General features: G+C 44.6%; 2 protein-coding genes across 3 annotated transcripts in view; one reads left to right on the top strand and one right to left on the bottom strand.

Moving 5' to 3' along the window:
- Positions 1-8,355, bottom strand: part of npc1l1 (NPC1-like 1) — a 14,854-nt gene extending 6,499 nt beyond the window's left edge. The window contains exons 1-12 of the mRNA XM_080530641.1: positions 8,129-8,355; positions 6,664-6,825; positions 5,372-6,277; positions 4,420-4,713; positions 3,940-4,163; positions 3,654-3,754; positions 3,354-3,523; positions 2,232-2,360; positions 1,372-1,554; positions 1,043-1,157; positions 477-742; positions 57-146 (exon numbers count right to left, since the gene is read on the bottom strand). Of these exons, the coding sequence (XP_080386767.1) occupies positions 57-146; positions 477-742; positions 1,043-1,157; positions 1,372-1,554; positions 2,232-2,360; positions 3,354-3,523; positions 3,654-3,754; positions 3,940-4,163; positions 4,420-4,713; positions 5,372-6,277; positions 6,664-6,825; positions 8,129-8,170 (2,682 nt within the window). The 5' untranslated portion in view covers positions 8,171-8,355. The remainder of the gene's footprint in view (positions 1-56; positions 147-476; positions 743-1,042; positions 1,158-1,371; positions 1,555-2,231; positions 2,361-3,353; positions 3,524-3,653; positions 3,755-3,939; positions 4,164-4,419; positions 4,714-5,371; positions 6,278-6,663; positions 6,826-8,128) is intronic.
- On the top strand, positions 8,002-24,916 carry pold2 (polymerase (DNA directed), delta 2, regulatory subunit). Of its 2 annotated transcripts, none has more exons than XM_080530643.1 (11): positions 8,002-8,198; positions 19,232-19,459; positions 19,668-19,789; positions 20,064-20,187; positions 20,386-20,500; positions 20,581-20,779; positions 21,018-21,098; positions 21,272-21,429; positions 21,693-21,820; positions 21,934-22,035; positions 24,480-24,916. In XM_080530643.1, the coding sequence occupies exons 2-11, from the start codon at positions 19,234-19,236 to the stop codon at positions 24,638-24,640; spliced, it is 1,416 nt and encodes a 471-aa protein (XP_080386769.1). In that variant the 5' UTR covers positions 8,002-8,198; positions 19,232-19,233; the 3' UTR covers positions 24,641-24,916. The 2 variants fall into 2 exon arrangements, with proteins under 2 accessions (XP_080386769.1, XP_080386768.1); XM_080530642.1 differs by lacking the exon at positions 8,002-8,198 and adding an exon at positions 18,862-18,992.

The following is a 24,916-nucleotide window of genomic DNA, read 5'->3' as shown; positions in this document are numbered from 1 at the left end:
GTTGCATTTTTGTTTGTTTGTTTGTTTGTTTAATCTGCAACGCGGTGCTGACTCACCTGAGGCATAGCCAGCTCCTGGTCCAGACCCACACTCACATGGAACATCAGGTAGATAGAAGCACAGAACATGAACATGAACACAACCATCTGAGGATAAGGAAACAGAAGAAGGAAGGTCAGAACATCAGTCTAGAAACCACAGTCATCAGCCTACAACCGTGCCTGGACTAGACTGGTGAGAGAGGAGGGAGGGACTGTATAGGTGGAGTACGTATGTGAGAGTAGAGTCTATGTGAGAGAGTAAAGGAGGCACAGCACACCGTTGCCTTCTCTCTAAAGGCTAATGACTCTTTCAACAGTGCACTACATTCCATGTTTGAAACATTACAGCAGGCATATCCCTTATCCAGATGTTTTACCATTTTCTATCCAAGTGAATTAACCCAGTGTAAAAGTGTCAAAAGTATTTGTCTTTACCACTACGATCCTGGTGATGGGGTGGAGCAGGACAGGGGCATAGAAGCGCCTCATAAGGGGCAGCAGGAAGCCCTCGCTGGATTTGGAGGAGCGCGGCTTGGACACCGTGACACAGCAAACCAGCTCACAACGGTTGTTGTCCTGCCGCCGGATGTCCAGGGACATCAGGGCCACAAAGGCAGTCATCTGGAGGATGAAGTCCATGAGCACGGCCATAGCGGCGTACAGGGCAAAAGACTTGACCGCTGGCATGCTGCTCAGAGCACCTGAAGACACAGGAGAGGAACACAGGTTACACTCAGTAATCTAACCAGTGGGTCCACCGTGGTCAGAGCCTCAGACATATTGTTAGTCCTTAGTGATCAACATCACACATGTTTTTGAGGGCAGTAACATACTAGGTCAGTATATCTGTCTCTATAATCATTACCGTAAAGTAAACCCACAGGACACTATACTTACTGTCTACACTATCTTGCCGATACAAAGAGTCCCTGGGTGTATTGACTTGATTTGTGTGAATGGAATGTACATAGAGAGAGTGTTTGTAATATGCGGGAGCTCACCCAGGAAGAAGCAGACAGTCTCAGAGAGGCTGCACAGGAGCATGCTGGGAGCCACGTTTCCCAGGATACGTCCGATCTGCTGCTCTCTACTCTCGCCATCTTTACGTGCATCCCTCTGTGATAAGATAATGTGACCAGGTTAGAACATCTCTCATGACCCTTAAACAATCTGTACTCACAAACCAAATCACACACAGACACAGACACAGACACACACACAGATACACAGACATAGACACAGACACACACAGACACACACATACATACACACACACACACACACACACACACACACCACTCCATCCCCCCCCCCCCCAACAAACACACACCTGGTACTCCAGGACAAAGATGAAGATGTTGTCAGCTCCGACAGCCAGCACCAGGAATGGGACCACCTGGAGGATGACCAGGGAGGAGGGGATGCCTATCCAGGCGTAAAAACCCATTGAGGCCAGGACAGAGCAGCCCACCACCAGGATCCCACCCAGACCCACCAGGAACTTAGAGTCCACCTAAGGGACAGCACGGTCAGACGTTCAGGGGTCAGACGTTCAGGCTGGAGCATTTTGTGGCTTGAAGTTGCCCCTAACCACAGATCTAAGATCAGTTAGGTACCTCCAAACCTAACTGCAATCATTAGGGGGATGTAAACCCCTGTACCAGTAGTTATGGGCCATTTCAAAATTGGTGTTTACTACAATAGGAACTGAAAAGCCTGGACTATGTATTGGGGCAATGATGTATATTGTACTGCCGTTTCCTCATCTTCCTTTCTCTTATCATACTGATAAGCAATATCTTATTGATTTTCACAACTCAGGGCTGAGAAGTGTTATCCTCCCTCAAGCATGTGTGTGTGTGTGTGTGTGTGTGTGTGTGTGTGTGTGTGTGTGTGTGTGTGTGTGCGTGTGTGTGGGTGTGTGTGAGTGTGTGTGTGTGTGTGTGTGTGTACGTGTGTACGTGCATGCAAGCATGCCTGTGAGTATCTACACGTGAGTCTCAAACTCCCCTACCATCAAAGCAGAGTAAAGCAACAACAAAGCTCTAGTGAACATAGTGTAGCTAACATGTCAAGCTTGGCTGTGGAGCATATAGCTTTCTGTCTCCAATAGCATACAGTACAGTAAGTGAGTAGTAACAACCCACAGTACAGCAGGCTCTTTTACAGTCAATGGTGCTGAGGTCTCACCAGTATGCGTCTGAGGGAGGTGTAATCTCCCAGCGCTACCGAGATGTAAACAAAGATGACGGCGTAGCTGATCATGAAGATGGGAATGTCCTCCACTGTTGTCCTGTTGATCTCATCCTCTGTAGACCTCTGTAGAGGAGGGGGAAGAAAGGGAGAGAGAGAGAGGGAGAGAGGGGGGGGGGTGAAGGAATGAGAGGAAGTAAGAAGGAGACAGGAGTTGAGAGAGAGGGGTGATTGAGTTGAGAGAGAGGGGTGATTAAGTTGAGAGAGAGGGGTGATTGAGTTGAGAGAGAGGGGTGATTGAGTTGAGAGAGAGGGGTGATGAGTTGAGAGAGAGGGGTGATTAAGTTGAGAGAGAGGGGTGATTGAGTTGAGAGAGAGGGGTGATGAGTTGAGAGAGAGGGGTGATTGAGTTGAGAGAGAGGGGTGATTAAGTTGAGAGAGAGGGGTGATTGAGTTGAGAGAGAGGGGTGATTGAGTTGAGAGAGAGGGGTGATGAGTTGAGAGAGAGGGGTGATTAAGTTGAGAGAGAGGGGTGATTGAGTTGAGAGAGAGGGGTGATGAGTTGAGAGAGAGGGGTGATTGAGTTGAGAGAGAGGGGTGATTAAGTTGAGAGAGAGGGGTGATTGAGTTGAGAGAGAGGGGTGATTAAGTTGAGAGAGAGGGGTGATTGAGTTGAGAGAGAGGGGTGATTGAGTTGAGAGAGAGGGGTGATGAGTTGAGAGAGAGGGGTGATTGAGTTGAGAGAGAGGGGTGATGAGTTGAGAGAGAGGGGTGATTGAGTTGAGAGAGAGGGGTGATGAGTTGAGAGAGAGGGGAGATGAGTTGAGAGAGAGGGGTGATTGAGTTGAGAGAGAGGGGTGATGAGTTGAGAGAGAGGGGTGATGAGTTGAGAGAGAGGGGTGATTGAGTTGAGAGAGAGGGGTGATGAGTTGAGAGAGAGGGGAGATGAGTTGAGAGAGAGGGGTGATTGATAGAAAAGGAGAAGGAAGGGGAAAATAAAGAATAAAGATGAAGTAATACATTTTTATTGATTAAGATAAATCCTGTCTCTATGTGTACTAAAACAATGTAGTGTACTGTAATTATCAGTGATCAAACAAACTCCAAATGAAAGCATACCTCGGCCATGTATGCAAAGGTAAAGGGGTTGGGGGTCTTCTGGTACTCTTGCACGATATCCAGAAACATCTGCTCCCATTGCATAGCCACCTTGAACATAGGGTTGTCACGAGGGTAGTTATTGAGGGAGAAGGTCATGATGAGAGCCTCTGCCGTGGTGTAGTCCTCATCTGAGAGAGGGGGAAACACAATGACAAGCAGGTGTGTTCACTACTCAATGAACAGGACAGTGTGTGTGTGTGTGTGTGTGTGTGTGTGTTTTGTGTGTTTTGTGTGTGAGATTATAGACTATTTACTCACTGTTATACCCTCCCACAGCGAGGAAGGGGAAGACTGGACCTCCATAGTCAGCCATGCAGCTCATCTGAAGATCAGTGATGTCTTGGAAGGACAGGGGAGAACTGCAGAGAGGGAAAGAGAGAGGCAAAATCTAGGGTAAAAGCTAAATATATCTGTTCACAATATTGGCAACAAATAATAAATCATATTTTCGGGACAATCCCTAACCAGTTGCATAGCAATTCTAGAGTAGTAGCTAGAATAGTTCTGTTTACATTTTTTAAAATACTAAAGCAATCAGTCTTACTTGACACAGTAGATGAAGTGGTCCCTCCAGTCAACCTCCTTGGTCACGCCAAGCTCTGTCATGATCACTTTGGCGTTGAGGTTTTCCAGACTGTTCTGGAAGTACTGAGGCAGGCTGTTGACTGCACAGTCCGTCAGATTGGGGTTGTTGGGATTCAGTGGAGCAAAACACACATCCTTCAGACTCACAGTACGGTTCAGATCCTCCGACCAGAACTCAATGTCCTGTGAGAATGAGTTGGGACGATAGGACATTTAGTATCACAGTCATTTGAAGATAAAATGTGACTTTACTCAGACATGTATCTGCTAAATTCTCACAGACTGAATAATAAGCCTATGATATTTCAAGGGACAAATACAAGACATCACATATAGCAGTTTGTGTAACACTTGTAATATGGATTTTAAATTATTATTATTATTATTATTGTTATTACTAATAATAGATATTTCTGTAATATTGATTATCCTGCCCTACCTGTATCCTTTTCTGAAGCGTTAGCAGTTGTATGATCAGGTCTTTGTCAATGATGCCGCTGAAGTTCTGTTTCCCGAACAGCAGGGAGTCGTAAAAGTGATTGGGCCGATCGGGTGCTGTAAGGATCAGCTGGTTGGTTCTGAAGAACAGGTCAAAGTGCTCATCGTGGAAGGCCTTTTCCTTACGGGCGCGGCTGTTCGGGGCAGACCACAGCTCCACTGGGTCGGTGGTGAGCTCGATGTACATGAGGCCTGTGGAAAAAATAGCCACGATCACGGCGGATGCCAGGAGCACCTAGAGGGAATGGGAAACATCACAGTCAACACAACACAACACAGACACAGAGACATATTGAAAAGAGCACAGACTGATCTGTGTGTATTGATCACCTCCCAGTGCTCATTGACTCATTCACAAACAATAGGCAGATCTCAAATGACCCTATTCCTCATATGGAGCCCGCCTTTTTGCGAATAGGGGCTAAAGTCAAAAGAAGAACACGTGGAAATAGGGTGCATTTGAGACTACTGATATTGAAGAGGGACAATTTCAATTGTATTTACGTTTACCATCCCCAGAAGGGAAATAGCTGTGAGCTCTGTGGAATGTCTTGAGTGTCAAAACTGTGATGTCATCGGTTCAGATTCAATAAGATGAATGATGGTTGTTTTGTCTCTATCCCTCTCTCTATTAGAATGTAACATTTTTCTACTAAATTTGCCTTGTAATACATGTATAAGTATACAATATTATTATAGCCTCATCTGATTCATTCTATTTTACCTTTCTTGCACTAAATAAGCACAGACTCAACAATTCTTTGCATATAGTGATCATTTCATAGGTGTCAGATTATCAATATTGGTTATGCTATACTTTCAAGAAAATATAGCCGGAATATAGCCGGAAAATTATAGTTAATATAAATCTGTCAACTCTGCTAGGAACTGACCTTCAAGGGATGAGAAGCCATGCAGGTCCCCCAGCGCTGAAACAAAGAGCCCAGGAACTCCTGAGTTGCCAGACTGTTCTTGTCTGTACAGGTCACGCTGGCAGGATCAATCAACTGCTGTGTGACATTGTTCCCGTTCTTATCCATCCCTTTTTCTTTTCCCTTCTCTGTGTCTCGGATTTCCCTTCTCCGTATCACCCCATACACCACCACGTATATAAAGAAGACAAGGAGGAGAAGCCCGAAGGCGATCAGACACACCACCAGGTACCCGTCGGCTCCCAAGATGGTGAAGGGCTTGGCGGAGGACGGTAGACGGGGCGTAGGCGGGCATGAATCCTGGCAGTCCTGGCAGGAGCACTCCTTCCCTCCAGTCGACGTAGTCTCGTTACATCCCAATGCCCTTCCTGAGTAGGGAGTCACACCGTCCGGTATTCCTTCGGTGACTCCAGGCGGGATGAGCCGGAAGTCGATGTCCAGAGGGGCCAAGCCGTTGCTGGAGTCTCCCTGGAAGTCGTACCAGCGTTGGGGCGTACACAACGCAGACCCGTAGCGCCCACACATGCTAGCGATGGCGAAGCCTCCTGTTGCAGGGATCTTCACGTTCTTACAGGAATTAAAGGAAGTATCGGCAAAGGTAGTGGACATGTAGACCTGGTAGGCCACAACGGCCTCTTCCTCCTTGCCCAGGACGGTCACATTCTCGGTCTTGGTGATGTTGAGGATGATGCTCTGGTCAGGGCTACAGGTGGTCATACAGTGCAGGTGGCCAAAGTTCTCAGCGCAGGATGGGCAGCGATTGAGCACAGCCTTGGACAGGGTCAGGCTCCTCTCCAAGGATGTGAGCTGGGCAAAGTTGCAGCAGGCGAAGGTGTTGTTCTCCCCTTGGTCCAGCATAGGGCACACCTTCAATTATGATCAGAATGATGATATGGTCATTTTAGAGATGTTGTTTTTTACAGTTAAAGGGATAGTGCACCATTAACATTATAGTTATTTAACTGTTTAACTATTTACTGTCTCTCTCCTCTCTCTCTTCCCCTCTCTGCACTCCTCTTTCTCTCTATCTCTGCTCTCTCACTGCTTTCTCTAACCCCTATCAATCTCATTTGAATTTATTTTGTGATCCTCTCTTTCCTCAAGTCCCTAATCTCCTTATGCTCTCTATACACTCATTTACCCCTCTTACTGTATGCTCTCAGCCCACTGTCTTTTTTCTCACTCTCTTTCTCTCTGCTCTCTATCTGTCTCTAGCCAAGTCAACAGCACCACTAAGATAGTGAGTCACAGACCTGTTTGAGTTTTGCGTAGGTCAGTCCCTTCACGGGTTGGGCAGCGGTTCTGCTCAGACAGGGAACGATGGGAGGGAGGAGGGCTCCATCCACATTAGGGTTCCTACCACACTCCCCGTAGAAAGCACATGTGCCAGGTTCGTGGAGGGACTCAGACAGAGCCTGGAAGATACAGAGAGATAGACAGCCACAGTCAGTGAAGGGACGTTTTGCAGACAGGAGAGAAAATACTGTATAATGAGAGAAGCTGTAGGACAGGAATGGACGCTTGTTAGACCATTGAGGTGCTCTCAGATGTGATGAGCCTATTAAAGCACAGTTGGATATTAGTGATAATCTCCTATGCATTTGATAGTGTGTGTCCTTAAACTGACAGACACTCAAACTAGGAGGTTGTGGGATATGAGGACTCCACTTTCTTATGATTGTGTTGTGATCCAGTTTTACTATGCACTATAGTACACCAATGATCAACTTCTGTCATTTTAGAAAAAGAAAAAAAAGAGGTTTATTCTGGGTCTTATTGCATTAAATGTGTTTACGAGCATAGCATAGCAAATATGAATTTTGTTGAATGTCACTTATTTCATATACGGTAATATAAATCACAATATTATTTTTCAAAACCATGAGATGAATCCACAAACTTCTTATCAATTTTGGTAAATTATAGGATTGTAGGATAGAGTTCAATATGACCTGTGATGGCAACAAAATATTTTTACCTTGCTCTTTACTCTTTACTGTGCACAATGACAATAAAAGGGTGGATGACTATTGTGTAGTTATCTGTGGTTTATAGTTGTAATAGATAACTACTATTATGTCCAAAGCTGGTTCACCAGCACACATCTGTGACAACAGGGTACACTAACAACAGTTAGTGATATTACTAAAATATAGGTGCAGGAACTGATATCACAGGACCTTTAATAAATACATCGAATGGAAGACTATCCTGTAGCATTGAGTGCCAGACTGGTATAAACAATGCCAAATCTGGGATAAAACAAAAAATATCCCTGGTATGGATTGAGGCAATAGAGACCAAATATACAATCAGCATCAGGGTACATTATAGACATACAGTAATTCCAATGTATTAATTATCCGATTTATATTCCACTTATCTGTATTGAAACAGTAAAGGGCCAATCTTAAAAGTGTTGTCTGTTTTAGATAGACAACACTTTACCTCTCACCAAAAACCACAGCGGTAGAGGAACCCTTATTGGACCCTGACCAGAGAGTCAACTTGACCATTGCCACAGATAGACTGCTGAAAACAAGGCTCTCTTTCATTTCCAATATGTTTTGTAGAATAGGTCATAATGGAAAGTAATACATTCTAATAACCGATAAATAAGCAGTTTGCTTTATAGCGCATCATCGTTTGGATTTTGTTGAGATATAGGGTGTCTGAGCTCCATTTGTGAGTGAAACAGAAGAGGCAGTGCAGACTTACCAGACACACCAGGAGAGTGACCAGGGCAGTGACTCGGGCCATGCTGCTACACCAGAGTCAGGAACCCCAGGTACAGTAGGATTGCTTTAGCCTTAGGACTGGTCTCTTTTTACAAAATAATATTTCAGTCTCAATGGGATGTCCTAAATAAATAAAGGATATATAGAAAAATAAATGTAAAAAAATCTTAGGTTGAGAGGTGAGACAGTGACAGACACCCCTGTGAATTAGTCCTCTCTCTCTCTCTCTCTCAGTTTGTCTGTCTGTCTGTTAGGGTGTGTAGGAGTGAGAACGAGAGCTAACAGCGGAGCAATCAAGACATCATCCCCCCACCCCCCCATGGCAATCCTGTGATGTCACACCTATCTAATCTGGCCTGATGAAGCGAGTGCCAATCACAAAGAGAGAAGAGCTTTTACTCTGAATGATCATTAACTGAGGATGTTGGAAGGTTTCCAGGGAGATACAGAAACACAGGGAAGAGCATAACACTGTGATTCAACATCAACCCCACCCATTTCTTTACCTGCACTTCTCATCACCTCTCACCTCATCCCCACCACCCAACTCTGCTCCATTCATCCAGGGGTGAACGAGAGGGAGAGAGAGAGAGAGAGAGAGAGAGAGAGAGAGAGAGAGAGAGAGAGAGAGAGAGAGAGAGAGAGAGAGAGAGAGAGAGAGAGAGAGAGAGAGACAGAGAGACAGAGCTAATGGCACGTGCTTGAAGTCCTTTCCCATGAATCTTATCAGGCCCTGGGGCTGGGACAAGGTCTTTAGTCTAGAGCCGTGAACCTCAGGCCATCACTTGAAGTAGGCTGAAAGTCCAGACCTTGTGTCCAGTCTCGATATTGTGTGTGGGGGAGGAGGGAAGGAATGCCTGGCTGGGTGGATGGGCGAAAAGACATACAGTATATAATCATGAATCACCAGGGGAGGGGCAGGGCTAGTTTTCTGTTACGTCAGGGTTATCATGACCTGCTGGAATGATGCCTTTAGAAAGTAAAGTATGGAGATAGATTTGGGTCAATACTCGTGAGGTTGTGGATTAAATTTGAGAATTTGTAAAATAAATATTTGCACCCTGTATCTTGAAATGTGCACTTGTAAAATAAATATTTGCACAATTTGAGAACTTGTAAAATAAATATTTGCACTTGTATCTTGAACTTTGCACTTGTAAAATAAATATTTGAACAATTTGAGAACTTGTAAAATAAATATTTGCACTTGTATCTTGAACTTTGCACTTGTAAAATAAATATTTGAGTATTGACCCAAAGTCTGTCTTCATAACTCTCTTAGATGACAGGAGGTATGTCAATGTGTCAGGTCATTTTCATCAAGAGTTCTGCACCCAATGACGTCCTGTGCTCATTGTATTTGTGATGTTTTTATGAAAATATCGGGGAACATTTTCTTAGAAAAAAATATGGATATTGAGAAGACTGCGGTAGCCCACCATGCTATTATAACATGACAAATGTCATTGCATCATCAATCTAAGATTATAGTATATGACCTGGACTGTATCCATCATCACATGACATGTGTCAAGGACACATCTGAGATACAGCCTTGTTGACTCCTTGGTCTCCATGGCTATGACTAAGGCTATGAGGAAACATGACGTATCAGAGCTAAGGTGCTTAGACGCTTTATGTATAATAAAACACAGATGGGCGATAAGACAACAAGATCCCTGGGTGTTGATTTGGGGAATAGTTCACCATGGCAGGCGATACTGATATAAGGAAATGTATGAGTATGGTATTTGATAGTAGTTTATAGACTAGACACCAAGGACGTGTCGTCCATATAAGCATAGTAAGCAGTGCTTACCCAACGAAAAAAAAAAAAAGGACAGTGAAAATATTAAAATAAAAGTGCATGTAACCGTTTGTTTGTTTTCATTAAAAGAGTCGTATTTTAGGTCCCAGGGCAGCAGGAGTCATTCATTTTGGCGCCACCTGCAGGAGTAAGCACTCGCTATTCTGCTTGCTTGCATTGCGTTGCATTATAAGCACTTCTCTCTCTGCTTTCCCTCGCGTACATTCGAATGCGTGAAAATGTCTTTTTAATTTTTTCCGATGCCTCAGCCCGCTGTTTAATGTGGCCAGGGTAAGCATGCTTACCAGCCAATCAGTAGTTCGTTCATTCCGATAAGAGCTACTGATTGGCTCTTATCACTTTCAAGTTCACTTAACATTTCACCTTACTTTCTCTCGCCCAGCAGAATAGCTTATGCCAGCTAGCTCAAACGATCTAAATAATAATAATCAATAAGGATAACTTGCTTGATTTTGTGAATATGGACATTACTGTCAGTGACCTAAAGGGATTTCGTAGACTGGACTGGACTGGAAAAACACAACTACTGGCTAAAGGCCGCCCGAAGCCACCGCTCACCGATCTTCACACCCAGAAAGGGAGAGTCGCTAGGGGGTTCCAGCAAGCCTGGTATGAGCGGTTTATATGATTTATATGATTCGCGAGGCTGGTGGCGATCTGTGCTTGTTTATATGGTTTGAGTACTGCTGTACTGCTGGTTATGGCTCCTTATTTAAGACTTCCTCTGCTTTTACCTTTGAATGTAGGCCTGTGCCGTTGTGTTTGGAGAGAGAGCTGCTTAATCAATCGCTGAGATAGGCCTAATGTCGCTGTCCGTGCCAGGGGTTCTGGACCAAAAGTGTTTGAGAGAGATAGAGAGGGAGGGTTTGTGATGTGATGTCAAGTGCCTGTGTGACAAAAGTGTGAAAAGAAAGTGTGTTGTGAGTTTACTATGGAGGATGGAAACGGTGTGTGTCTGTGTTGTGCGTGTGTGCGTTTGCGATGTTGAAACTGGACTTGTAGATTTCAGCAGGTTGGCTACTTGAAAAGATCTTGGTTCAAAAAAGATTGAACAATGAGCACCCCTGATATAGTCGAAACTGGCAACTTTTTTTTTTTTTTTGTAATCTGATCACAAAGTGACCCTACAGTTTATTAGCGGGTTCTAGGGCATCAAAATTGCATTTCCTTGAAACTGCGTTCACTGATAGCGTGTATGTGTAATTATGTGTATTTCTATATCTTATGCTTACCCAATCTAAAAGCTCACGGCACGTGCCTGCTAGACACCTAACACACACACACACACACACACACACACACACATACACACATACACATACACATACACATACACATACACATACACATACACATACACATACACATACACACACACACACACACACACACACACACACACTTTGTTTGCTCAAGAGCACATTGGCAGTGGTAGGCATCATAGATGTGTTGCTAATCTGGAGATCTAACCAGTGACCTTCCAGTTACTTGCCAGGCTCTCTAACCTCAAGGTTACTGCCACCCCTATGCAAATGAATATAGTAAGAGCACCCTCTTTGTCTACAACATAAGAAGCTACAAAGCAATCCAAACAAAATGTTTTACCCCCCAAAACAACAAATTGCTGAAATAGGTCTGAGTAAAGGGTTTCCAATCTATTTAACCTAGTTAAATAATTCAACACAGCTGGATGACAGCATTTTAGATTTTACTCTCAAAACATTTCTCAAAGTTGCTTATGACATGCTTCAAATGTCAATGAATAGATAGTTGCTAATTCAATTCATTTACTACTCCCAAAACAAGGAAGACGTCACTGTAAATGAAAACAGTTTTCTGTGATTTTACATTCCAGTGATATCACAAACAAAGTTCTCTTAAGGAACAATAGGGTTCTCACTTTCCCTAACTGGTATTAGTGCTCTCTCGTTAATTGTCTCTCTATTTCTTCCTCTGCAGGCTCTTCAGCAGGCAAACATGCACTGGTATTACAGTTTCAGTTTGCTTGGGCATTATCTTTGAAACTATAGGCTATTTTTGCAAAACTCTACACACATAACCGCAAAACCTTACACGAATCCAGCAAAACATTATATAGGCTATCTATTGCAAAAGCAAACAATTCTTGCAAAAATAATGTGTACTGTCAATACAGTACACATAAACCAACATTTGAATAAGCACACAAAGCACAAACTACGCACTGATAGTATAAATGAAAAACATCTGCTTTTGCATTTTCTGGGTGCAGGGCATAGCAGGGCATAGCAGGGCATAGCAGTTAAGTTCTGTCATACATGCAATAAAGTTCTGTCATACATGTAGTAAACACACATACACACAGGTATCCAAATGTGCAGTATAGATAGTATAGATGTAGTATCCGAATATAACGTACTATCAATACAAATAAGGGTCATGGCTGACCCCGCACACCCAGGACACGGTCTCTTCGCCCCGCTCCCCTCAGGCAGGAGGGTGCGGTCCATAAATACTGTGAAGGCCCGATTTACAAACAGCTTTTTCCCCACAGCCAACCGGCTCCTAAATGCCGCTGCCCCCCCCCCCCCCCCCCGACCTGACCCCCTATCTATCTACCCTCCCTCCACCCCCACTGGACTGTCTGGATATGAACACTTGAACACTTGATCTCTGCACTTTATATTTATATTATTATGACTCTTGCACTTTGATGTTGGTTTGCACTGTCTTGTCCTGTCTTGCACCTGTCCTGCTGTAAACCGTGCTCCATGGTACCAAACCAAATTCCTTACATGTTTACATGTCATGGCAATAAAAGTCTTCTGATTCTGATTCTGATTCTGATCTGAAGGGAGCTATGCGTTGGTGAGACTGGCAATTGTACACCTTCCAACGCCATTCAGACAACAATTCTTCAATAGGATCCAAGAACAGAGAGTATGGGGGAGATTGAGTGCGATGAAAAGTGGGTGACCGGTGAACCAATTGGGGACCAAAGCAGCCCGGTGGAAAATAACATTGTCTCAGATTATAACGTATTTGGGCTGCTCTGGCCCCTGGGCCCAATTGTTCAAAACTTTGAATCTGGTTCAGAATAAGTGTCCTTTATGAGTTTATAATTAAAATCTAGCTTTTTATATACTTGTCTTGTCCTGGACTTCTGTGTGAGGGTGTGTGCTGGAGAACCGTAAACCATGTTGTCCAAACCAAATGTTTACCTGTGGCCTATTTATCATTCTAAATCTCTGATTTGTAAATGAACTCATCTAAATGTGTTTTCACGTGTTGACATGTGTCAATGTGGAAAGGCAGTTGGCAAAAACAGTGTAGTAATGTAGAGACCAATGTTTACAGTTTTGCTAGAAGTGTGTTATAGAATGACAAATTGAGTGTAAAGCAGATAACGTGTGTTCAGTTTTGCACACGTGGGAAATGCATTGGCTACAATTGTTAATGGTTTCAGAGATAGTGCTTCAAGAATCAGTTTTTTTCCCCACAATATTTGTATTATCATTTTCATATACCAACACCAAAGAAAAAACAACAAAAAACAAAGAAAGAGAAACATACAATAACAAAGATCACAAACATAGACACACACAACCTGCATACATTTTGGATTGAATAAAAACAAAACAAAAACAAAACTTTCCTCCACTTTGTATAAAATATTCTATCCTACATGTTCTTCATGTATGGTTCCCACAGCTTGTCAAAGTCTTTCCGCTTGCCTTTAATAATGTAGGTTAATCTTTCCAGACCAATACATTCCAAGAGCCCCCTCTTCCACATTCTCAATGATGGAGGCGCGTCCATACTCTTCCAGCATAGTGCTATGGCTCTCCTGTCCAGAAGTTTGGTCTGTTTTGATGTCTGTATAAAGTCCTCCGGATATATTTCAAGCACACAGAGTTTTACATTTAAAGATATTTTGGCATTAAATATATCAGACAAACATTTTATAACATCTTTCCAGAAATGTTGGATCTTCGGACACTCCCATAGACAGTGAAATAGCGTACCTTTCTCTCAAGAATCACTGTTAGTGTTTAAGCATTCAGAAACAACTGTAATATCTTTATGACAGGCTTATCACCACACTCGCCTGGCAACATGAGATCAATAAATAAAGGCTAGGCAGGTGTGTGTGTGTGTGTGTGTGTGTGTGTGTGTGTGTGTGTGTGTGTGTAACCCTGGCACATGTCTTGTTGGTTGAATGTCAAGGCTACTCCCATTCCCCCATAATCAATTGTTAGCAACATTACACAGAAACACAATGGCAACATCACACAGAAACAGAGTATTAGCTAGTTAGTATATCCCTGCCTGTAAAATTCTGAAATGTTTCTCACACATCTCTTTACTTTGCATAATGTATGTCTTACTTAAGTACTGGGAATACTGCAATGCCCTAAATCCATAACTTTTCCTCTGCATCAGAAACATGTATTATTGGTGACTCCACATAGGGACTGTAAACCACAAAATAAGGTTTCCATTCATTAAAATATACAGTAGTATAGTTTCTACAGGTAACAACTTATCCCAGGTCCACAAAATGTTGGATCCATTTCATAATTGATATATTGACCATGTGTCAATCCTCCTGATCCCAGCCTACACTACCATGAGGAAAAGTGCTCCCATCACCACTAAGACTGTCAGAACCTGGCCAGAAGGGTCCGCTCCACTGCAGATCTGCCTAAATGACACCTCATGGCAGGAATATGAGCATGAGGACCTGGAACAGTTCACGTCGTCGGTTCTGAACCACATAGTGAACTGCACCAACTCAGTCACCGTGGACAAACGGGTCCGGGTCTACCCCAACACGAAGCCATGGATGACTGGGAAGGTCCAAAAACTGATCAATGAGAGGGACAACGCCTTCTTCGCAGGGAAGGGCACACTGCTGTACAGAACCACCAGGGCTAACCTAAAGCGCGGCATCCGAGAGGCCAAGGCAGACCACAGAGAGAAGATTGAGGAATGCTTCCTGAGCAACGACTCCAGGCGGATGTGGCAGGGGGTTCAGCACATGACAAACTTCAGAGCCAACAGGCTCACAGCCGCAGAGGACGACCCCCTGCTGGCGGAAAAGCTGAACTCCTTCTACGCCCGGTTCGACGAGGGGCGAACGGAGGTAACCACAACACAAACACCACTCTCTCCAGCTCTCAGCAGCCTCACCCTCACAGAGCATGAAGTGAGACGCGTGCTGAAGGCGGTGGACCCCAGGAAAGCCTCGGGGCCGGATGGCGTCCTGGGACGGGTGCTGAGGGACTGCGCCGACCAGCTGGCCGGGGTTTTCACCAACATCTTCAACCAGTCCCTGTCCCAGGCCACCATCCCACCCTGCCTGAAAACCTCAACTATCATCCCAGTCCCGAAGAAAAGCACGGTGAGCTGCCTAAACGACTACCGCCCGGTGGCACTCACACCAATCATCATGAAGTGCTTCGAGAAACTAGTCCGGGCCCACATACTCACACGCCTCCCGCCCAACCTGGATCCATACCAGTTCGCCTACAGAGCCCACAGGTCCACAGAGGACGCCATCGCGACGACTCTCCACGCCACTCTATCCCACCTGGAGAGGGGAAACAGCTACGCGAGACTGCTCTTTGTGGACTTCAGCTCTGCCTTCAACACCATCCTTCCAGACAGGCTAGTGACCAAACTACTAGACCTGGGACTATCACACTCTATATGTGCATGGATCAAGGACTTCCTGACCGACCGCCCCCAGAGGGTGCGGGTGGGCTCCCACACCTCCACAGCCCTCAGACTCAGCACTGGGTCCCCCCAGGGCTGCGTGCTAAGCCCCATCCTCTACAACCTCTACACCTACGACTTCACCCCTGTCCACCCCAGCAACTCCATCGTAAAGTTTGCAGACAACACCACCGTGGTGGGCTGCATCTCGGGGGGGGACGAGGCGGCGTACAGGGATGAGGTAGAGCAACTGAGCAAGCTGTGCAAGGTTAACAACCTGCTGCTGAACAAGTCAAAGACCCAGGAAATCATCGTGGACTTCAGGAGGAAAAAGTCCGAGATCCAGCCCCTGCTCATCGACGGAGAGAGCGTGGAGAGAGTCTCAACCCTCCGATTCCTGGGGGTGCAGTGCACATACAGGATGACCTGTCCTGGAAGAACAACACAACAGCCACCACCAAGAAGGCACAACAGCGGCTCTACATCCTGAGAGTCCTCAGGAAGGAACACATCAAGCAGGAGATAATGGTGGCCTACTACCGCGGCGCAGTGGAGAGCATCCTCACCTACGGCATCTGCAACTGGTTCTCCAGCTGCACAACCGCAGAGAGAAATGCGCTACAGAGAGTCGTGAGAACAGCCCAGAAGATCACCGGCGCCCCCCTCCCCTCTCTGGAAGAGCTGTACAACACACGCTGTCTCAGGTAGGCCTCCAAGATCTCCAGAGACCCAACCCACCCTGGGTACAAACACTTTACCCGGCTGCCCTCGAAAAGGCGGTACAGGACCATGGCCGCAAGGACAAACAGACTGAAGCACAGCTTCTACCCCAGGGCCATCCAGGCCCTGAACACAGCAAAGACCTAGGTTCTGGGCCCTGGACAGTCTGGACGGATTGATGGCAGCTGCTGGACTGGGAAAAATCAGGTGTAGTGCTGAGGCACAAATATGTACATTTCTAGCCTGCAAACTGCGACACTTCAAATGAATGTGCAATAACACTAGGTGCAATATGACAACCCTAGTCGTCTATCTGTACAGTATAGTATAGTGGATAGTGTACATAGCCTTTATTTATGTAAACCAGCTCCTTCCCTTCTTGTGTTTTTTTTAGTTTTTTTTTCTTTCCTAACACCAGGGGAGCCACCCCTCCTAAATGTCGTTGTTTGGTACCTGTACTGTAGCAATGACAATAAAGTCCATTCATTCATCATTCATTCACTGCATGCACAAGCAAATAACAACATCTAATTTCAAAGATGCCCACTGGTATGTCAATTAAAACATTGCAAAATGTCTGCCACGCCTAATCTTAGAAACACTCCAGAACAGGTTGTGATAAAATCGAGCAATGTGCAAGGTGCCAACTGATATACAGTAAGAGAGAGCCTGAGGGTCTGTGGAGATGGATCAGGCCATCCTCCTATCTCTGTGGTGTAAAGCTACAATCTACATGTTAGATACGTTCCTCTGCTGATAGTTCAGGCAGGACCCCATTCGCCTTTATGGGAGTACATCACATGTAGAGATAACCAGGATCTTAAAGCTGCCTTCCAATAGATGATGGCTCCATAAACACTGATTGATCTGGCCTTCATCAGAATGAAGGTTATGCATAAAGATGGTATCTGGATGTTGGATCTGAGAGATTTGTTGGAGGTGGAGTGATTGACTGATATAGCCTTGACCTACTGTATGCTTGATGAGCAGATAGCAGCTATTTATTAGTTAGGTAGAGTAATATAACTAAGAATGCAGGATGTAAGGTCAAGGTGGCATGGAAGATGAGAAGATCAGAATCTCTATTCTGTACAGTACTTACAGATAAAGCTTTCAAATACACACAATACCATATTATACAATCAAACATGCATAAACAAGTGTGTATGCACACACAAACACTCACAATAAACCTGTTAATACATACATTATAATAAGGCCTATGCAGGGAAACATTTTTCTTTTGCAACTCTTTCGCATCTACATCAATCATGAAAGAGGCTCCCGGGACTCATCAGCTACAAGTTCCCTGTTTGGCTTTCATGAGTTGATTTCAACAGATTCCTACAGCATGAGTGATCTCAGAGAAACTACTCCCTCATGAAACTCAAACATCAGAGCAGGGAGTACATACACAGAGGAAAGCCTTGTCAGTGGCGCTGTCAGGTGTCAGTGACCCTGATAAAATCACAATCACGAAAAAACATATGCCAGATCTTCAATAGCTAAATGTGTAATACTGGTAAAATATCCTAAATATATGGAATCATTCATCATTATTTACTTCTTTTGATATATTAAAACAAGGAAAAAATGAATTATTGGAGTAAAAGGACAAGGTACAGTAGAGGAGCAGAATGACATATTGATTTTTGCTCTGTTATGATTAATGCCAGAGATTATTAACTCAAGGACATTCCTGTCTAGGCTGATACCACTGAGTATGACAGCCTGGCGTGGTTGTGAGTTGTGACAATAAATATGTCTCCAATAGAGGTTGAATCATAGCTTTTGGCAGGTGCCTGTCTGTGTCACTGCCCTCAGTATCGCTTTTTGTGTGTGTGTGTGTGTGTGTGTGTGTGTGTGTGTGTGTGTGTGTGTGTGTGTGTGTGTGTGTGTGTGTGTGTGTGTGTGTGTGTGTGCGTGCGTGTGTGTGTGTGTGTGTGTGTGTGTGTGTGTGTGTGTGTGTGTGTGCGTGCGTGCGTGCGTGTGTGTGTGTGTGTGTGTGTGTGTGTGTGTGTGTGTGTGCGTGTGTGTGTGTGCGTGTGTGCGTGTGCGCGAAGATCCTTTCTCCATTAAACTATATGTCTGACTCTGTCTCTTTGTTTTGCAACAATCAAACTGTTCCAGGGGGTATTCCATCAACGTCGCTAAAGGAAAACCCTGTCTTATTTTGATAAAGTATTAAACTGGATTGTTTTGTAAATCTCGCAAGATTTATCAAAATAAGCCTGGATTGTCCTTTAGCAACGTTGATAGAATAGCCCCCCAGGTGCTTACCGTTAATATGCTAAGAGAGGCGTTGTTCTGGGTTACTCTGTAGAGCCTGTCATGCATGATGTTGTAGAAGAAACAGCACGGATATTACCGTATTTACGGTATTTCAATGCTCAAACCAAACCATAGCATTTTTGACCTTACAAACATGGCCGGCTGTTGCGTCTATGACGTGTGACGTTGTGCGACGTCGACGGCGCAAGCGGATGAACTGTATTCGCGGGAGATGTTGATGTGCTGGTAACAATCTATTTAGCAAGCTAGTTTCATTAGAAATAAACGATATCATATAGTATCTGCAACGTCCTGACTTTGTCACAAGGTAAAGCATAAATGATGTTGTTGTGTATTTGCTTCTGTTTTATGTTGATAGCAAGCAAACTGCTGGCTAGCCTGTCTGGTTGTGGACTATGTCGATGCCATTGCTGGCTATTATTCTTTGATCTCAGTCACCAGATGTGTGTCAGAGAGAGAGAGACAGAGACAGACGGTGTTTGAAAGGATACTGATTGTGGAAGGAAAAGAGGAAAGCAGTGTGTAATCTACCTGTCTCTCCTCCAGCTATGTTCTCTGATGTCTCTGCCAAGAGGAAGGGCTCCTCTCTCATGTGTCAGCCTGACTCGAAGGACCAGGAGCCTGTGTTTGACAGGGTGCAGCCGGCGTACTCCCCCTGTGCTGAGCGCTTCAAGCTGGGGGAGCGCAACTTCAACCGCCAGTATGCACACATCTACGCCACACGACTCATGCAGATGGGCCCACTGCTCACAGAGCGAGCCCAGCAGAAATGGGGTAAGCCCTTCCACACACACACAAACACACACACACACACACACACACACACACACACACACACACACACACACACACACACACACACACACACACACACACAAACTGACTCAGTAGTAAACACATAAATGTACCTCTGTCGTAGCCCTCACTCCCCTATCCATACATTTCAGATTAGTCATTGATTACTTTGTTTTCTCTTTCTTAGGGGTGAATGTACGCATCAGGAAAATGTGTGATCTTCAGATGGGTGAGCAGTGCTGCATTGTGGGAACCCTGTTTAAGCAGATGGAGCTGCAACCGTCAATTCTGAAGGAGATCAGTGAGGAAGTGAGAAATAGTGGCACATTGTCCTCATAACTACACTGTCATTCAATGTCTGTCCCCTAACCATAGACTCTCCGTGGTGATTCTTTGTGAAGAGGATTGGGTAGGTGGAAGCAAAATGGGAATAGCTCTACCCCGTGGCTGGATTCTATCATATTGCTTTCGCCCCTTTCATCTCACTCTTAGTTCAGCAGTGTGAATATCACTAAATGATAACATTTTCTCATCTCTCTACCTCACCCTCCTCTCTCTGTCTATTGTTTTCCCTCTCTCTCAGCACAACCTCCTGCCCCAGCCTGTGCGCAAAAAGTTCATCAGCGAATCAGACCTGCTGATACTGGAGGATGAGCTGCAGAGGATCAAGCTGGAGGGCAAGATCGAGGCAGACAAGTTTGTTACAGGTATTCTATGCATGACTATGTATAAATGTAAAAAAAAAAAAATCTCTCCCTGAGTGATGTTATATGATTACTTGTAAAAAAAAAAAAAAAAAAAGGATTGCTCTCAACCAAATCTATCAGGATAGATAAGTAATCTTATCTATCTATCTATCGATTGATACATTTCTCTCTGCCTCTTTCTCTCGCTCTCTCTCTCAGGTTCTGTGATTGCCATCTACGGGGCAGAGAAGAATTGTGGTAAATTCACAGTGGAGGATTTCTGCACAGCTGACCTTCCCCCGCAGACCCCTAAACCCTCTCTCAGTTCTGACAGGTACATACACACACACACACACACACATACTCATACTCAACAGGAAGTTGAAGTGTAACATATTCCTCTGGTGTTTGCAGGTTTGTGCTCCTCACCTCGGGACTTGGCCTGGGCGGTACTAATGCTGACAGCATGCTGGCTCTACAGTTGCTAGTTGACATGGTAACGGGTCAACTAGGCGACCAGGGAGAGCAGAGTGGGGCGGCAACCATTTCCAGGGTTCTGCTGGCCGGGAACCTCCTCAGCCAGAACACCCAGGACAAGGACTCATCCACCAAAGTGAGAGGACTGCTTTAGCTGTGACACTACTTCCCAATGTTGAGGGGAATTAGTTCACTGTCTATCTCTTGACTGTCACACTCTCTCTCTCTCTCTCTCTCTCTCTCTCTCTCTCTCTCTCTCTCTCTCTCTCTCTCTCTCTCTCTCTCTCTCTCTCTCTCTCTCTCTCTCTCTCTCTCTCTCTCTCTATCTCTCTCTCTCTCTCTCTCTCTCTCTCTCTCTCTCTCTCACACACTAGGCTAAGTACCTGACTAAGAAGACCCAAGCAAGCAGTGTGGAGGCCATCCGTCTGCTGGATGAGTTGCTGCTACAACTGGTGGTAAGTTACTGCTCAGGTTAGGGGACAGTGAAAATGTCATAATGAAACTAAGAGATAAGAGAGAACACTCCATAATATGATGATGTTTGGGTAGTTGGCTTATAGTTTATTGGCTGGATCTTCTTTCAGTAAGATTTTGTCTGTCCGTCTTTCCGTCCTCCTATCTCCTCTAGGCGTCTGTTCCCGTGGATGTGATGCCTGGCCGGTATGATCCTGCTAACTTCACTCTGCCTCAGCAGCCCCTCCACCGCTGTATGTTCCCCCTGTCCATCAGCTACCCTACCCTGAGCCTGGTCTCCAACCCACACCAGGCCATTATTGACGGGGTCAGGTCAGTCCTACATGCCCCTGGCACCCCTGGACCTCAGAGGAGAGAGAGGGTGCCGATGCTTTAGGCCAATATTATTTTTAGGGCGTATGGGTTGGGATTATTAGGGTGGATGGCTTGAGTTCTGCCTATTTAAACGTTCATGCCATACAATACAGAAAGTTGGTTATACTGTGCTGACTGGACTTAAGACTGTGTATTATCTCTCTTCTGCATGTCTCTGAGACAGAGGTTTATTATTGTTTGTCCCTGTGGTGTTGCCATAGGTTCCTGGGCACGTCGGGGCAGAATGTGATGGATATCCAAAAGTACAGCAGCATGGACAGTCACCTGGAAATCCTGGAGAAAACACTCCGACTGAGACACCTGGCCCCCACTGCACCAGACACACTCGGTAATAGATTCTGACACACACACACACACACACACACACACTTTAAATCTCAGAATCCCTAACATAGTAGTAGTGGAGTTTTGATACACATCTCTTCTCTCTCTCTCTCTCAGGTTGTTACCCGTTCTATATGGACGACCCTTTCATCATAGAGGAGTGTCCCCATGTCTACTTCAGTGGCAACGCTCCCTCCTACCAGTCTAAGCGCATTACAGGTGAGCACAAACACAAAACCTCCATAACCCCCTCCTGCCAGTGACAGTTAATAGTGACCTGTTGGTTATATAAAGAGATTAGAAGTGTAGAGTCTTGCTAGTGTAATATCTGGATGTTGATGTGGGTTCATCCTGGGCCCTATTCCACGAAGGGCGATTAGATTAGACAATCGAGACTAGTTTTGATAATTCACGATCCTTTCAGCTCGAGTTCTGTTCCATGAATGTGGCTCAAATAATTCGCTGCTTGGTTGCTATGCAACCAATCCTTCAGAACAAACCTGGTAGCAACCAGGTTTACGGTCTGGTTTAAGTAAGATGTGTGTCAAAAATGTCTCACAGGCGAAAACTAAATCCCGAACGACAGTTCCGTCAGGTGTCTTTTTGGAAATATTAGTTCCTACCGTTTACGAGATTGATAAATAGTTTGATAGTGTGATAGATAGATAGATTAAAAAGGTGTAAAAAAATAGGTATGTGTATCAACTTGCATTGATTATATCACAGTGGTGTGTTTGGCGCAGGGGTTAAGGCAGCCAGCTAGTTGTCTGAAGGTTGCTGGTTCGATCCTTGATTTTTTTTTTTTTTTTTTTTTTTTTTTACATTTAACCGAAGCCTTCATGCAAATCGATTTACAATATATACATCCGTCTAAGTAAGTGAATCATCTATCCATCAGTAATCATAAGAAATAATAATCTATGCCAAATCCAGGGTCCAGTTACAATGCTAGAAGAACATCATTTACTAGTCAGAAAGGCTTCAAACAACATTGTAATCGTGTCAGTTCTCGTAAATTAAGGTTAGGGTTACACCACCTACACCATCATTTTAATTATACATTTTTAGATTAGATTCAAGTTTATTGTTATTGCAGAGTACAAGCATCAGACAACGAAATGCAGTAAAAAGTGTATGTCAGAAGCGGGCTTTGAACCCCTGTCTTAAAACATTGCTTTTGATATGATGGCCACGCTTAATAGCACTACGCCATCCTGATGATCTGACAGTTTGTAGCCTGCTGCCAACATCACCACAGTAGTGAATATTCATTTATTAAAATATGAACATAAAACAATAAGTAGAGGCTAGTATGACCTACGCATTTAATCAGTCAGCAATTTCTTGCCAAACCATTTCCCTCGCCTTGTTAATTGCGGCAGTATTGCACTTTTTTACGTCTTATTTTTCGTCTTCATAAAGATCAATAAGTAGGAGCGCTGCGCTGTCACTTTCCAGTCTAGTATCTTCTTTTCGACAATCGGCTCTTCTGGGCTCCTTCTACCTGCAGGCACGTGCCCAAATCGAGAATTTCCAAACCGGACTTGTGTGAACATTGATGACACAAGCCTGATTCTCATTCGAGGAATCACTTGAGGCTTGAATCCCAATTGAGAGCAGTGTTTCCTCCAGGATTTTGTACATTAGTGGCGGGGGGGTCGTCTTTCGCGCGCGCGTGCACGCGCATAAAACGTGCACGGCCCGGGGGCGTGCAGGGGATATCCCTTATTTTTCCTTATTTTTTGGAAAATATCCCTTATTTTCAAATCCCAATGTTGACAGGTATGACTTAAACATGTGTGAGGAAACGTAACGGCGTTTAGTGACAGAACTTTCACTTTCATTCATGAAATTCACCCCGTCTGTGTTACGAAGCACTTGACTTTTGGACCATTGGGACTGACTATAGCGTCATGTGCCATCAACGGGGGGAGATGCGACAAGAAATATGTCAGAATGCAGCACTATCGTGCACCGATCAGCCTTATAACATGTAATGTTAGATATATATATATAACGTTAGACAGGGAGCGCAGATGCAGTGTTTCCTCCAGGCACGCGCGCTCAAAACAACGACCTAATTTCAACAAGAAAAAAAAACTAGAGGGGATGGCAAAAAAAAAAGAAAGAATATACAGAATATAAACTTGTGATACCGGTTTCCATGAATCAGCTCTGAAGGTTTACGTTACTCACAGATCCAATGTCCTTCCAAACGAGCAGTCTTGGCTCCGTCTCAAACACAACTGGAAAAGTATGTCCAACTTGGCGAAAGTTTCCCAGTGTTTCCAACTTGCGCGAGTTCTTCAATTTGCGACAGTTTTTCAGCAGGGATGGTTGAGTCTGCACGGTTCTCATGCCGGTTCACATTTAGACCAATCAGGAGTAGCCCTTGTGTCACGTCTTCAACTGAATGTTTAATGTCATTAATCTGATTTTGGATCAGCGGTTAGAGAGAGATGGGCGTGGATTTAGGTGCACTTATAGTCAACATCCATTTTTTTGGTGGACTGAATCAATTTGTGGCGGAGGAAATTCATTTGTGGCGGCCCGCCACCAATAAATGCATATAGAGGAAACACTGGAGAGTTGCCTGAACGAGGATTTTCTTTTAATCGCGAATATACTAATCAACGTATGTGACCTCTCTGTCTCCCCTCCAGGTCCTGATGGTCAGGAAGTCCTCCTGGTCACTATCCCAGAATTTTGCAGTACTCAGACAGCCTGCCTAGTCAACCTGCGAACACTAGAGTGTGAGCCAATCAGCTTCTCCTCCTTTTCCACTGACGATGACGAAGATACTGAGATGAACATCAGCCACTGAGATCTCACACACACACACACACACACACACACACACACACACACACACACACACACACACACTCTGGATTTTTATGTAAGGTTTGTGTACGTCAGGAGACACATGGAGAACATTTGGTTTTGACTTCGAGTTTCTATACTGTGTCCCACAATAATCACTGTACTCCAATGCATTTATCTCAAAGCACTGTTTCAATTGAAATCTGTTATGAATACAGTAACTGTATATGCTGTATTCAAATGATTGTTATCACAGTCCTTGGATTGTATTATATTA

The sequence above is a fragment of the Nansenia antarctica genome (genome assembly GCF_963989245.1).
Source record: "Nansenia antarctica genome assembly, chromosome: 5".
NCBI classification, from domain to species: Eukaryota; Metazoa; Chordata; class Actinopteri; order Argentiniformes; family Microstomatidae; genus Nansenia; species Nansenia antarctica.
Note: the sequence above shows the minus strand (reverse complement) of the source record. Positions and strands in the feature narration are given on the sequence as shown.